This window comes from Callionymus lyra, chromosome 14 (assembly GCF_982586985.1).
Source record: "Callionymus lyra chromosome 14, fCalLyr1.hap1.1, whole genome shotgun sequence".
Taxonomy (NCBI): domain Eukaryota; kingdom Metazoa; phylum Chordata; class Actinopteri; order Syngnathiformes; family Callionymidae; genus Callionymus; species Callionymus lyra.
The window spans coordinates 10,804,917-10,820,996 of NC_141831.1; the positions used below are offsets into that span (position 1 = coordinate 10,804,917).

The 16,080-nt window shown below is 35.9% G+C and overlaps 1 protein-coding gene across 3 annotated transcripts in view; it reads right to left on the reverse strand.

Moving 5' to 3' along the window:
* The window catches only part of robo3 (roundabout, axon guidance receptor, homolog 3 (Drosophila)), a 173,565-nt gene that overhangs the window by 14,174 nt on the left and 143,311 nt on the right, over positions 1-16,080 (reverse strand). For all 3 annotated transcript variants that reach the window (XM_087807332.1, XM_087807331.1, XM_087807333.1), the window contains exons 10-14: positions 8,640-8,721; positions 6,233-6,401; positions 2,539-2,705; positions 2,346-2,467; positions 1,158-1,374 (exon numbers count right to left, since the gene is read on the reverse strand). In XM_087807332.1, coding sequence (XP_087663458.1) covers positions 1,158-1,374; positions 2,346-2,467; positions 2,539-2,705; positions 6,233-6,401; positions 8,640-8,721 — 757 coding nt within the window. The remainder of the gene's footprint in view (positions 1-1,157; positions 1,375-2,345; positions 2,468-2,538; positions 2,706-6,232; positions 6,402-8,639; positions 8,722-16,080) is intronic.

The window sequence follows — 16,080 nt, forward strand, 5'->3', positions numbered from 1 at the left end:
TGTATCCTCTCGTCCTCAGTCGTCACCGGACTATCGGGGAATTTAATGGTTCCTTTAGTAAGTAAGCAAGTACGTAATTTGTATTTATAGAGCGCTTTTCCAGACCAGGGTCACAAAGCGCTTTAACAATCAAAACAATACTCAATAAAATATATACTTTAAAGGTCAAGATAATACTGAGAACAACACAGGAGTTCTTTAGCTTTAAAGGACGTAATTATTGCTGACATCTAGTGGCCGTCAATATAAATTGCACTGGGGACTGGAGGTGAAAAATTCACTCACTTTTGTGTGTTTTGAACAGGTGTGCGGCTGCGAAACTGCCATGAATTATGGGCAAGAATCTGGGCAACAATACGATATATAGTAATACTGTAGTAACAAAGATATATTTGTAGTATTGTCGAGTACTTGACTCTGGTGTTGCAGAATTTACAGACCACATGACTCTTGATGAAGTCGTAACTGCTTTCATTTGTTTTGAAACCAAAATATGTCCAAATATCAGCTTTAAAAGCTGCTGGAGTCAACTGTATCCTCTCGTCCTCAGTCGTCACTGGACTATCGGGGAATTGAATGGTTCCTTTAGTAAGTAAGCAAGTACGTAATTTGTATTTATAGAGCGCTTTTCCAGACCAGGGTCACAAAGCGCTTAAACAAACCAAAACAATACTCAATAAAATATATACTTTAAAGGTCAAGATAATACTGAGAACAACACAGGAGTTCTTTAGCTTTAAAGGACGTAATTATTGCTGACATCTAGTGGCCGTCAGTATAATTGCAACACTAGCGGCTAAGAGTGTAATTGCAACACAAGAAAAAACGATGTGAATATTTGCATGTTTATTGTAAATGAAATAAAATGGAATTATTTTACTTTACTTTATTGAAATAAAAACCTTGTTTTCACACCCCGACCAAGGAGTGGAGCCAATAATCCAAACCGAACTTACTTAATATATATATATATATATATATATATATTTATATTCATTTCCAGGTCCTGAAGGTTTAATCATTTGTCCCCTGGTTTATATTCAAACATCTGGATCAATAACAAGAACCTGGACAGTAATACAGTCTTTGGAAAGATCCCTGATCAAACAAAACCGGATGAACAAAGATAAAACTTTCAAGAGACATTTGTTCTTTACCTTCTTCTGGAGTTCTGATGAGCAAGGTCCGGCTGTCTTTGCCCTGGAATTCGTCGAAGTACGGCCGGATCTTGACCTCGTACTCGGTTCCCTTCAGCAGCCTGGAGAGGACGCTGCTGCGCTCGGACGGCGCGTTGATGTCCTGCAGGATCCACGAGCCGCCGCTGGCCCGGTAGAAGAGCCGGTAGCCCTGGATGTACTGAGACTGACGGTCCACCTGGAGGGACACGAGACATCGTCGACTTAGATTCCTTACGTCCAACATGTGTTACTTTCATATTATACGACCCAAAATGTTTTCTCCACTCTAACGTTTCTTTGCGAACTTTGCTTTTGCAGCATTTGTGAGTCATTTTAGACAAAATAAATGTTGGCCTTTTTTTTTTTTTTAATCTTTGGAAAAAAAATTCCATTGAGAATAACGTGTTTTTTTCCAGGTTCCAGGTTTTTTTCCAGAAAAAAAATCTAAAATTTCAAATTTGGTAAACGTTCCCTTGTGTTCACATTCCTGGACCAGATATGTATATATGCATGATCCCTGTTTTTAAAGACCTAATGTTTTTGATGCGTTTTCAAACTTTTTCAAAGAAAACAAAAAAAAACTTCCCAGATTTTAGAGACTTAAAAAAATAATACGTTGTTTTTTGCTGTTACAAGGTCAGACAGATCCTTAACTTTGGTGTTGTGGCATTTTTAGGTGTATTTTCTTCACCATTTCTTTTTTCAAAATTTCACACGTATTTTTCCCAAAATAATTTGGATTTTTATGGGGTTTTTTCCAACAAGAAAAAGTCAAATTTCTTGATTTTAATTGAAAATCTTAATTGGTATTTATGGAGATATGGGCTGTAATTCTACTTTTAAAATAACTTTTTTTATGTAAAAAAAAAATATTTTTTTTCTTTTAGATTTTAGAGGAATCAGAAAATCAAATTTACAAATTTTTGGTTACATTTCTGTTTATTTTATTTGGGATTTCTTTTATATATAAACAAAATAATAATAATAAAATTAAAAACCTAATTCAAGCTAAACTCTTTATTGTAATTCCTAATAATATTTCTATTTTGATTGTATTTTTTAAATAGTTCTGACTTCTGTGATGTAAAAGTTAGCTTGATGGCTATAATGCTAGCAAGCTATCATGCTAACAAGCTAATGTGTCCACAAGCAATCAGAACCACTCACAGTCCAGGACACACGGATGGACACGGACGACAACACGACCGGCTCTTGAAGTTGAACGGCGACTTCTCCGAGTTCTCTTTGGACCTGTCGGTGGTCGACGCCTTGACCCGTTGGATTCACGTCTGGAGAAGGAAAAAAAAACATGTTCAATTAAAATGTCGTCAAGAAGGATGGGTGTTTTTTTTATACGAGCCTTGAGTTCTGACGGGCTCGGAGATGGGGCTCGGGTCGCTGAGGCCGTACGCGTTGACGGCTCTGACGATGAACAGGTAGATGGTGTTCGGCAGCAGCCCGGTGATGGTGTGAGTCTCGATCTTCACCATGTCGGCCACCGTCTGCCACGTGCTGCCTGCTGATTGGCTGAGAGGAAAAGAAACAAAACACTTCAATATTCTGTCTCCAAACATCAAGTCATTGTACGGACAAATAAAAAAAATTTCAAAATCGAATTGTCTTTTAAGCATTTCATTATTTTTTGAATACATTTTAAATCAATCGTTTTTATGTTATGTTTATTTAATAAATTAATTGAATATTTTGTTTATTAAAAGGTTGAATTTGTAAGTGAATTAAAAAACAAACAAACAAAAATTTGCTTTTTTACATAGAGTTTGATATTATATTTCTAATGATTATAGAAAATATTTTCTAAATTCAATATTCTTTAGTTCATAGCCCTTTAAATTCAATTGTAAATTGTTGGCATTATTATATTCACATGTCATATTCAATTTAAAAGGTTAAAAAATAAAAATTAAAGATTTAAAAAAAAAAAATTCATTATCATTATCATTATTGATAATATCAAACTCTATTTAAAAGAAAAAAGTTTGAATTTGTTTTTTAAGTGATTTGTTTGTAATTCACTTACGAATTCAACCTTTTAAATAAACAAAATATTGAATTGATTTATTAAATAAAAACAACTCAACCTTTGTATATAAAAACTATTGAATTAAATTGATAAAAAGTGGTTTAATTATTTTAAAAATAAAGATTTTGATTAAGAAAATTTGATATTTTAATTTTTTTAAATAAAGAATATAAAACCATGTGTTTAAAATATCATGTTGTCACAGTAAAAGAACGTAAAAAAAAAAATTCTACATTTTAAAAGGTTGAATTAAACCCTGGCACTGATATACTTTTATAAAGAGGACAGAATTAGGCATCTTGTTGAAAAATAAATAAAAATAAAAAATCTGGTTCTCTAAAAATAATCTCAGAGTTCAGTTGCATCATCAAAGAAAGTCAGTGAGGATCTGGGATCGATCAGAGAAGCAGCCATGTTGACTCAGACGTGAACCTTTCGTCCGGTTCGAGCCACTTGTTTACATCAGCTGCCGCTTCGTAAAAAAAAACAACCCTTTCATCCTCGTTTCCCGATGAACTCGGCAACAGATTCGACGTCACGTCAGCGTCGGATCAACAACGATCTCTCCGCCGATGCTTATTTGTTGTGCAGCCGCAGAACATTGATTTCTAGGGAACGTCTCCGGGGGCGTCAGCTGATCTATTCGTGGCTTCTTCCGATATTTCTGATCTAGTAAACAACGGCAGATGTGAAGGAAAGACAGTTTTTTCTCCCTCCCACCGAATGTAATAATGAAGCGCTCTGGTGAATAATGTGATTTTGAGAAGCAGCACCAAAGAAACAAGGTCATGTTGTGTGGTCGTTAGCTCGCTAAGATGTGGGAGCTACTGTTGGCAATCTGAGCGGCTAAAAACAAGTAAATACAATAGAAAATGTGTGTTTTTCACCTCAATACGTACTGTCGAACAACAATTTATCACACAAAAAACTTAAAGTTGAGATAATAACGTTGGAAAAAGGTGTTTAAAGCTCTTACTTGCTTAGCAACCTCATGGCTAATGACGTGTTAGCAATTAACTTTGTGGTGATTTTAAAGCGTATTTATTTTATATTTATTGTTAACCTCGTAATTGTTTGTTTACTTAAAGACAAAAGTGAGCATCATTTTTTGCATTGAATTAAAAAATAATCTTTAGTAAAATTAACATAATTTTTTGTTAGCATTGCTAAGAATGCTTAGTACTTTTATGGAGTTTTAAAGTATTTATATTTATTGTTAACCTCACTTTGTTTTTTATTCAGACAAAATGATATGATATATGATATGAAAAATATATTTTTTAAAAATGAGCACCTTCTTTGTTGAATTAAAGTAGATTTATTTTTTTAAATTAGCCTCATTCGTTGTTGCAATGGCTAACAATGCTAACTGTTAGCAATCTATGTTGTCTACATTTTAAAAGCATTATATTTATTATTTACCTCACAATAGTTTACTTATTTCAAGAAGTATAATCACATTAGCGTCGTTTGTTGTTAGCATGGCTAACAATGCTATCTGTTAGCAAGTAGCTTCTCTTGAGTTTAAAAGCATTTATATAATTGTTACCTGCACATTTTTTTTTCGAGAAAAACATGAGAATAAGTTATTAATATAACGGTTTCACAATATAAATGGAGTTTTAAAAACAAATATTTAAAATAATGATTAATACTGCTGTAAAAACGCGACTTCACTTCCTCTAAAACCGTCCCCGGTGTGAGGAGGACTCGAGTCCCTCTTGGGTTCACTCTGAGGACGGAGGATGAAGACAAGTGGTTTTACTGGGGGTACGACGTGTCCTTCCAGTTTCATACGAACGGGGAACACAGGCAGGACTTAATCACATCCAGACGCCCGACGAGGCCCCGTGGACTCGAGATCCTCCTTCTGAGAAACCATTCCTGATAAAACACCGTTGGGAGGCTCGCGATTACATTTCGCTGTGCCTGGAGGTTGGAAGGTGTTCGAGGGCGAGTCGAGGTCACGTAAATTAGGAGGACGAACGGGTAAGAAACGCACACCTGGAGTAGTTCCAATCCTAAAGGTTACCTTGGAAATAATGAGATTACAGAAGTTTTTAGGATGTTCGGACGGGAGACGAGTGCAACACCAGGGACCTTTGGTAATTAAAAAAAAAAAAGAAGCCCAGACAAAGTCAAGTGGATTCGTGGACTTTAAAATGATTTTTTTTTAATGAATTTCAAATGAATTTTGTCCATTTGTGAGGGTAGTAAAGGTTCGCCTGGTGGCTTTGGGCTAATATGCTAACATGCTAATTTTTCACCACCTTGTCCAGGTGTGTTGAACTCAATCACACGAGGGTCCAAAGTCTTTTAGCAATTTTTCGGGGCCAGATAAATATTACATTTACTTAACCAAGAGTGTCGAAATTTCCATAAAATTCCTTTTATTTAACCTCAATTTTAGGTCTGTATAATTGTTGTGATTTATTATCCCTTTTCCTTTGTCTTATCTTTACCCTTAACCCGGGAAAATAAATGTGTTTGAGGTATCCCTTGTGTTGTCTCTGGGTCATGGTGACCTGGATGCCCTGAAAAAAAATGTGTTTGAGGTATCCTTGTGTTGTCTCTGGGTCAACGTAACCCGGAAGCCCCGAAAACAAATGAAAAAAAATGTGTTTGAGGTAACCCTTGTGTTGTCTCTGGGTCAAAGTGACCCGGATGCCAGACAACAAATGTTTGAGGTATCCCTTGTGTTATCTCAGGGTCAGGGTGACCCGGATGCCTTGAAAACAAATATGTTTGTGGTATCCCTTATGTTGTATCTAGGTCAAGGTAACCCAGATGCCCGAAAACAAATGGGTTTGAGGTATCCCTTGTGTTGTCTCTAATCAAGGTGAACGACCTCCCTGACTTCTATAAATGCATATTCAGTGGTGGAGGCCGTTCACCTTGACCCAGAGACAATACAAGGGATACCACAAACAAATTTGATTTCAGGCATCCGGGTCACCTTGACCCTGAGATAACCCAAGGTAATAAATCACGACATATGGGCGTCGAAACTCACCTGAAGGCCTCGATGATGTACGACGTGACGGCGGCGCCGCCCTCGTGGGCGTTGGGCTGCCAGGTGAGGGAGACGCTGTTCTTGGACACATCGGTCACTATGGGCTTGTGGGGCGGACCCGGGAGCTGGAACGGTTCCGTGGCCTGAGCGCCCGACTGGTCTGCACTCTCTGGAAAAAAAAAAATACATTTTTAAAAAACAGTTTTACCTCGTGTTGATTTAGTGTGCTCCGGGGCCGCCACTCCAACACTTCTGACCCGACAATCTAGACTCAATAACGTCATCTGAGCCGCACATTTACCGAGGCTTAATGACGCCGATGGAATCTCAACAGCCTCACAAGGACCGTCGGTGACACTTCAGGTGTCATTTGAACAGGAAGCAGCATCTGGAGCGAAGGCGTCTGCAGTTTGATTGAATGGAAGAGCAGCAGCAGCAACTGTGCGAGGATTAACTGGCTCACTTTGACTCCGTTTTAATTTGTGTTTAAGGCGTAAGCAGCGACAGAATTATTTAAAAAAAAAAAAAGTTGCCAGACCTAAAGACTCAACACAGCAGGAAGACTTTTAATCGGTCATGAAAAATAATAATTAAAAACTCCCTCAAGGTAGCGATTTTTTTTTAAAAGGCATTTTGGCAAAGCTAACATGCTGAGAAGAACATCGAGGAAAAAAACGTAATTATAAACTGACATAAAACAATAAAAAATTAGGTAAATTATTATTAATCAATTTAGATTTGAGTGACACTAGTAGAGGAATCGGTCTGGATTGATTGTTATGCTTTTACTTGATGGCGAAATAACACAAATTAACTGAAGCTAAAGCAAGTGATTATGTTCGTGTATCAGTTATTGAGTCCATTCATCGAAAATATTAATTTGCTATCGCTCTGCCTCGCCGAGACGCCCATAAAACGAAGAGTGAAATCCTCAGCATGTAATCTCAGCATGTAAAAGGTTTTTAATAAACTGTTGCATCTGAACGTAACACAACAGGAATATTGTGCGACATTTATCTAAACAATTTTAGCAAGCTAGCGGCTTACGAAGTGTTAGCAATCAACTTTGTCTAGATTTTAAAAGTATATATAATTTCTATTAACCTCAATTGTTTGTGTCCTTCTATACAAAAGTGAGCAGCATTTCTTGTGTTTAATAAAAAAATAGTCTTTTGTAAAATTAGCCCAATTTATTGTTTATTTATTTAAAGCTAACAATGCTAATTGTTAGTAAAAAGCTCTTTTTGGAGTTTAAAAGTATATAAATGTATTGTAAACCTCACATTTTCTTAATCTAGACAAAATAAGCAGCACCTATTGTGTTGAATTAAAGTAGAATATTAGTTGTCAAATTAGTTGTCGTTTGTTGTTGCAATGCTAACTGTTAGCAATCAACTTTGTCTGGTCTTTAAAAGCAGTTGTATTAATTGTTTAGCTCACAATTTTATTTTTTTATTTAGACAAAAGCCAGAAGCCATTCTTTTGTTGAATTAAAATATAATCTTTTTTTCACCTTAGCCTCATTTGTTGTTAGCATGGCTAACAATGCCAACTGTACTGTACTTATCAACTTTGTCTGGACTTAATCGTTTACCTCACAATTTCTTTTTCTTTTTTTATTTAAACAAAAGCGAAAAGCCATTCTTCCGTTGAATTAAATTAGAATGTTTTCTTTTTAATTAGCCTCTTTTGGTGTTGGGGTGGTTAACAATGCTAACTGTTAGCAATCATCTTCGGACTTAAAAAGCGTTTACATTTATCGTTTACCTCACAATATCTTTTTCTTTTTCTTTTATTTAGACAAAAGCGAGAAGCAATTATTGCCTTGAATTAAATTAGAATATTTTATTCACATTAGCCTTATTTTTTGTTAGCATGGCCAACAATGCTAATGGTTAGCAATCAACTTTGTCTGGACTTTAAAAGCATTTATATTTATTGTTTACCTTAAAAGTTCTATTTAAATCGTTTAATTATTTTAAATCGTTTAATTATTCTGCGTTTAATTAAATTTGAATATTAAAAAAATTAGCCTTTTCTGTTGTTGCGGTGGCTAACAATGCTAACTGTTAGAAATCAACTTAGTCTGGACTTTAAAAGCATTATTTTCGTTGTTTTCTTCTGCAGCTTTTCGTCTCATTTTTCCCGTCTAAATCCAAATCACTTCCTCCTCGTTTGATGTTGTTTTCTTGTCTTATCTGTTGATAAGATACCTGTGCAGATATCCTTTTTTTTAACAATCTCTTCATTTCTTTGTGTCACTTTCAACTGAAAACAAACAGCGAGCGAGGAATGGTTTGTCAAGCACCTGAAAAAAAAAACAACCCTCTCTCTTGCATCGATGCGAGAGCGTTTAAGCGTCACCTGCAGTCGGTCATTTGCATTTACTCGGCAGAGACGATATTACCTTTGACTGTGAGCACTCCACTCCAGCTCGTCTCCCCGCTGGAGCTGGAAGCCAAGCAGGTGTAAACACCCGAGTCGGTTTCCTGGCAACAGATGAGAGAGAAAAAAAAAAAAAGAAAATGTATCATTAGTTTGAGCGAGAGTGTGATATTATCCTAATGTAGCCATTAGCGCTAAGATCGGGACTAAATGTCACGTCGCTCGTAAAAGCGAGAGTGTTTGTGCTCCGTGGACAAAGACGAGCACCTGACGGTACCGACGCCAGAACCCCGGCTTTCAGGATCCTTCACGAGACCCTCCCCTCTAATGGTCGCGACTTTTTACCTTTCTCGCCGGGCGACGCTAGCGCTCGCACTCTCGCCCACGTGCGCGGGAATGAAAAAAGAAAATCACAGATGGTGTCATTACGGAGGCAGAAATGGAGAGCCGGGCACTGAGCGCCGGCAGAAGGACACATTAAATGTCATCAGGACGAGAAATGGAGTTTTCACGATGAAAGGGAGGAGAGAACGCTTCGCACTCATTACACTGACGGGGAATTATACGCAGAGAGAGTCGAGACGGTTCGGAAACACAAAGGTTCAATTATGGAAAGTAAGAAAAATCATTATAGTTAGTTTCAAATAGAGGTGATAAAGTTAGCTTTGTTAGCATCGAATACAAACACAACTAAATAAATTGACTTTTTACTAAAAAACTTATGGAAATATTGGATTATCTTTACCATATATTGTTCTTTCCTTCCTCATAAATATAGAAAAGTGTATTTTAAGTAAGAAAAATCATTATAGTTCGTTTCAAATAGAGGTGATAAAGTTAGCTTTGTTAGCATCGAATACAAAAACAACAAAAGAAATGGACTTTTTACTAAAAATGTTATGGAAATATTGGATTATCTTTACCATATATTGTTCTTTCCTTCATAATAAATATAGAAAAATGTGTTTTAAGTAAGAAAAATCATTATAGTTCGTTTCAAATAGAGGTGATAAAGTTAGCTTTGTTAGCATCGAATACAAACACAACAAAATAAATTGACTTTTTACTAAAAAACTTATGGAAATATTGGATTATCTTTACCATTTATTGTTCTTTCCTTCATAATAAATATAGAAAAATGTGTTTTAAGTAAGAAAAATCATTACGGTTTGTTTTAAAAAGAGGTGATAAAGTTAGCTTTGTTAGCCTCACTTAGCATCGAATACAAAAACAACAAAATAAATTGACTTTATTGAATGTTTACTAAAAATGTTATGGAAATATTGGATTATCTTTATCATATATTGTTCGTTCCTTTCTCATAAATATAGAAAAGGGCATTTTAAGTAAGAAAAATCATTACGGTTTGTTTCAAAAAGAGGTTATAAAGTTAGCTTTGTTAGCATCACTTAGCATCAAATACAAAAACAATACAAAATTTACTAAAAATGTTATGGAAATGTTGGTTTATCTTTACTTATATACTGTATAAATATAGAAAAGTGTATTTTACTGAAATTCTTCTCTTATGTTGCCCTATTAGAACATTAACTTCACTTGAATATTAAATAAAAACAAAAATGTTGGAAATAAAATAAAAAATACTTTTTTTAAAATTCATAATTTAAATACATTTTCTTTATTTTTTTAATTATTGAATTCAATACATTCTTTATGGAGGTTAAGGGGTTGTTTTTTTAAATCCTTTTTTTTAATCCAATACTTTTCAAATGAATTAACCTTGTTTTACACATAGAGTTTTATATTCTTATTCAAATAATTAAAAAATACAATTCCCGAAATTGAATATTTTTTCATTCCTAGTATTTTAAATTCAATGTAAAAATTGCCACCAAACAGTACAGAGCTACTTGATCAAACTTTCAGCCAATCATGCAACGAGCAGACAGTCACATGATGCCAATGTCTCAATATCAGGGTAGATCAGGATTTGTTGTGTAAAGATGTCAGTGTTTAAAATAAGAAAAATACATTTTTACTTTAAACGAGAGCCTTTGAAGCAAAGCGGACATGAGTTGTTGACCACGTTTAACGTAATAATCTAAGCAATGCCTTTCAACACAACTGTTCGAAGCAGGTTTTCAGATTATTATTTTTCACATGTTACACAAAAATGCTCTTTCAATGTTCTTTTTCTTGAATTTATATTGACGATAAAGGTTAAAAAATCAAAACTAAAAACAAATGAAATGGAAAAAAAAACGCAACTGCTTTCAGACCCTATAGATGGAAAAGGACACATAAGACAAACATAATGACCACTAGCCATCGTATCCATCGACCCCGAACAGCTTCTATATCACTAACTAGTCCGTGGACGAGCGTGAGGTCAACGTCTAAAGTCGCCGTGGTGGCTTTTATGTTCCCGGGTTTGATTCCTGCACAGCTCAGGAGGAGATTCAAAGCCGCCTTCAAAGAGAGAATTTTAATGACCAGCCAGAGGTCGAGTTTTTTTTTTTTTTTTTTTCTACCGCCGTCTTTTTTGGAGCTCTTTTGACACCACGTACTTAACATTCTGGACAGGCTACACGCGAATGTAATTAAGAGGTGTGTGATAAATGTGCCCACGAGTCAGTGTGCACACGCCTGCTGTTGCCAAGAGCTAGACGGGCTGTGAAATTGGTACAGAAGAGGGTGGAGGTGGTGCTGGTGGTGCTGGTGGTGGTCCGACTCCCGGGCTCAGGTTGCTGCAGTCACTTCTTTACTCCCCTCATCAATAAACTCTGATTTAAGGTTAACAAGACATGAGTTAATGGTGAGATTAAGAAGTGACTTTCTTGTCTACACGTATTTGGTCAAGATATATATGCAGTTACAGTAGATGAGGAAAAGTGGTCGTACATAAGGACATTTATATACATATTACTCTAAAATTAAGAAGTATTTGCTTAAACATTTACCACAAAACGTATTGCTCATTTGCAACTTGTTTTTTATTATTGGTTCAAAAATGTATTTGTTAAAAAAAGAGAGAGTAAAGTCAGGGAAATTTATCGTAAATACAGTTTTTAAAAGTCAATATGTAATAAACTTGAACCAGTATTGAGTGGTTCCTTGATTATCAAGTGTTTTTTGGTGTTATAAGATACAAGAGAAAGCCATTAAAGTCTAAATACTAAGCAAGGTTGTGATTGACTCTTCTTCAGGTGCCGGAATTAAAGTAAGTAAGTAAGTAATTTTTATTTATAGAGTGCTTTTCCAGACCAGGGTCACAAAGCGCTTAAACAATCAAAACAAGCAGCTTCTCTTTCTTCTTCTTGCGCTTTACAAATACAAATAACTTATTTACTCCTTCTGACTAATTCTACTCTTTTTCTAACCGTTGCTGTAACTTAACAAATACACTAAATAGATAATTAAGTATTTAAAAAAAACAATAATAAGGAAAAAATAATTGGAAAATTTTAAAGAGAATATTTTATTTGTGAATCAACACAGCTGTCACACACTTTTACAATATTTAAGCTTAAATATTTGATTTAGTAAAAAAAATAATTTTTAAACGTTTAAAATGTGATTATATGTTAGCTAAAAGCTAGCATCTGAATGCTTAATTGTTTCCAAATATATATACACATTACTGTAATTCATCAAGATTTAACTTTTGAAAAACATATACTAAGGTAAAAAATATTTAGGATTTTTTAGAGAAAAGTATCATCTAATGATGAAGAAAACTGTTAAACAAAATATTCATGCATGTATTTACAATCTTGTCAGTATTAAGGGTGGGTCAGGATTAAAGCTAAAGTATTTGTTTCGTTGAAATACTTTGCAGAGGTTTTTTCCTGAAATATCATTACAAATGTTGAATTTATTTTTAATATATATAATTTACCGTCATTTATGGAGATGGAAGTTGTCAAAGCATTTAATATGGGAAAATATTTACGATTTTAAGGAGAAAATTCTTATCTAATGATGCAGAAAATTAAGTAGAAAAATCTTTTTGTTCTCTTTACTTCAATTTACACTATTGTCATTACTTTTTACAAGATTAAAGCTAAAATACTTTACACTGTTACACTGAAATACTTTAAAAAAGATTTTTTCCTGTAACACATCGACACGTCATCCGAGTGATTACAACAAATTCTAAATTGTTTTTTACTATTCAAACTCTACCTTTATTTACTGAGAAAGAAACTTCTTTAATATCATTTTAAACTCCTGCTCAGTTAAAGTAGAACCAGTAGGAGCTTCTGTTTGGAATCTTAGTTTCATCTCCTGTGGTCTGTTCATTGTAATGCTCTGGTTGTTCCCTCGTAATAAATCTGTACGCAGGAGCTGAGAAGAAGCCACGGGTGTGTGTGTGTGTGTGTGTGTGTGTGTGTGTGTGTGTGTGTGTGTGTGTGTGTGTGTGTGGTCCTGCTCATCAGTATCCCTGACGGTGGAATTGCTCCGAGTTAAATGTCTTGTCAGCATGTTCCTGCCGGACCCCGGACAGGTGATTCTCTCGGTGGGCGTCGGCCTGGAGTCGACCTGTGCACCGGTCGGACGATGCATTCGTCTTGAACGACGAAGGGGGAAGAAAAAAAAAAAAGCCCCCCCCCCGCCCACCACCCCACTCTGACGGGTGGAAAAGAGGGTCTGGCGCTGCGGGGCTGGAGGGGTAAACAGCCGGAGACACCTGACTATTAATCAAAAGCGGCAGCTCGTGGTGCGACACAAAGCACGTCGCTTGAAAAATGAATGAGGCTGGAGACCAGAGGAGGGAGCAGGAGGGGGGGTTTGAGGAGAGAATCGCTGCTTATTTACTCACTTCCATTATTTAGTTGGTTTGGGGTTATTTTTTACTCTCGTTCGGTTCTGTGCCCGTGATTGGACAGAACGGACTAATACATCATATACAACTAGAGCTGTAGGAAATATCGATTCACTTGAATATATCGGGATATTAAAGACGTCGCCGGAATTGGTTTGAACAAAAAGTAGAAGAGGTATAGATAGAAATAAACAATATATATAAAATTATGCACAACAAAAAGTGCCTGGGGAAAAAACGTCAAACAGTGAAATAAATGGAGTATAAATGTCACGGTGGGAATTATCTGTTCTTTCTTTTCACAATAGTGTATCAATAATCAAGAGCAGTGTATAGGTTTAAAACAAATATATATATTATTATATTATATTATTTTACCACATTTTATTTTTTTCATAGTTAATTCTTCTAAGTTATTTTCATGTTTTATATTTAAATAAAGTGTGTATACATTTTTATTCATGACTAACATGCAAATAATTCACTGCATTTGTTCATTTTGGTGCTACAATTAAACTTCGGGCCACTAGATGGCAGCCATTATTACATCCACCGCAGCTAGAGGAACAATACAATTCTGTGAGATCCTGGCGATGACTGAGGACGAGAGGATACAGTCGACTCAGGTGAATTTTAAAAGTGGATTTTTTTGGACATATTTCGGTTTAAAAAAAAGTAGTTACGACTTCGTCAAGAGTCATGTGGTCTCTAAATTCTGCAACACCAGAGTTCAAGTACTTGACAATACTACAAATATATCCTTGTTACTACAGTATCACACTATATCGTATCGTTGCCCCCTGTATCGTGATACGTGTCGTATCGCCAACGCACACCACTGGTAGCGACCAAAGGTGTGACTTTTACGACACCATGTGATGGCGAGAACACACACACAAAAAAAAAAAAGAAAACAAGGTGATGAAGTCAGCGCTTCTTCTCTGGAGACGGTGCAGTGAGGGGTAAATACGATTACCGGCTGTAATGTGTGTGTGTTCACACGGCGTGAACTTGATTTCCTGCTTTGACATGGTTATTGTCAATAATTTGATTTACAGCAACCTTGTCCTTCACACCCCTGTTCTACACACACACACACACACACACACACACACACCCGGCGACCGTTTAGCAGGACCACGGCGGCGGCACAAGCCGCTCTTTAACCCACACACACCCCCCCGTCTGTCCGGGGCATCTTGGCACCTGTGAGGAGGAGCAGCAGAGTGTGTGTGAGTGTGAGTGTGTGAGCGTGTGTGAGTGTGTGTGTGAGGTTCTGGCGGTGGTCCCGGGGTAATGGCATCCCCTCATTGCCAGGACTCCCAAGAACAAACGCACCATCTGTCCAGCCCCAGAACCCCCAGATGACGTTAACTTATTTACTCGGATGATTTCAGAGTCAAACGCGCTTCACAGAACCCTCGAATTTATCTTTATTTAACGACAGATGAACGCTTTTATCATTTCTTGTTCAGAAACTGTGATTCATTTTTCTATTCTTGCTCAAGAAAACATGATAAATATCTAAAGCTGAAATAACTTTTAGACATTTATAGATGTAACAAAAAGTTAGTGAACTGAATTTGTCATTGTTATCTATTACGACTAGCTTAGCATGATGCTACACAAGCTAGCTTTTTACCAAGAAGAAGGCTCTGGATATCTTAACCATTCGCTTTCATTTCTACAAGTTAGATTTAAAGTATCTGGATGATGTCCAGTCATGGAAAGGCAGAAAATACTACATAAAATGCCTAAAAGCACCTTTTATTGTCCATTTAATGGCTTTTGAATTAAGACTTTTTTTGAAGTAGTTATTGTAAAAGCAAAAACTTAAAATCTCTAGCATCTTTTATGAGCTACTTTTCTTCTCATAGTCCTATTTGTCTAAATAAATAATGTACCGGATGATAAAATAAACAAGAATTTTAATTATTTTTTGATTTGTCTTCTGTAGTGGAAAAGTGTAATTACTTAAAAATTAGATATACATAAAAAAATGTTCTTGAATAACGTTAAAACTATGTTCCTGAGGATGGAAAATGGAAATCCTTCAGCTCAGATACCTCCCTCATGAGTCAACTTGTTCAAATTCCACGATGACACATTATAAACAGGCTTCTTAACAGAGATAAGCCTCAAGTGGTCACTTGTACACTGAACCAACATTACTTCTTATCTTCCCCCTGAATGGTTTTCCTTGAAGAGCGCATTTCTATATCAAGAATCGCGGTATCTCTAGTGCTTGGCCTCGTTTCTCTGTGGAAAAATATACCACCAAAGACCTTCGTATGCCGATGACAGTACCTTCTACTTACACAGTGTTGCAGGTACAATAACCTCTCTCTGCTTTGTGTAATACTTTCTTTCGCTATGGGAATTCAAGTTGTGTGTCAGTTTACTCCATGAATTTCAAGAATAGAAGAGTCTTATGACGTGTACAATAAGCTGTTTTATGTACATGCTAACATTAGCTAGTGGAAGAGAAAAGGCCTCAAGGATATTTCACATATAGCATTGACATTTATAAGGTGTATTAAACATGTTAGCATGCACTTTAAGGCCCTAAATGAAATGCTAGCCTTAGCTTGGGAAAGGGGAAAAGGCATAAAGTATATTACACTTATAGCATTGACATTTGTCACATGTATTAGCCATGTTAGCATGCACTTTAAGG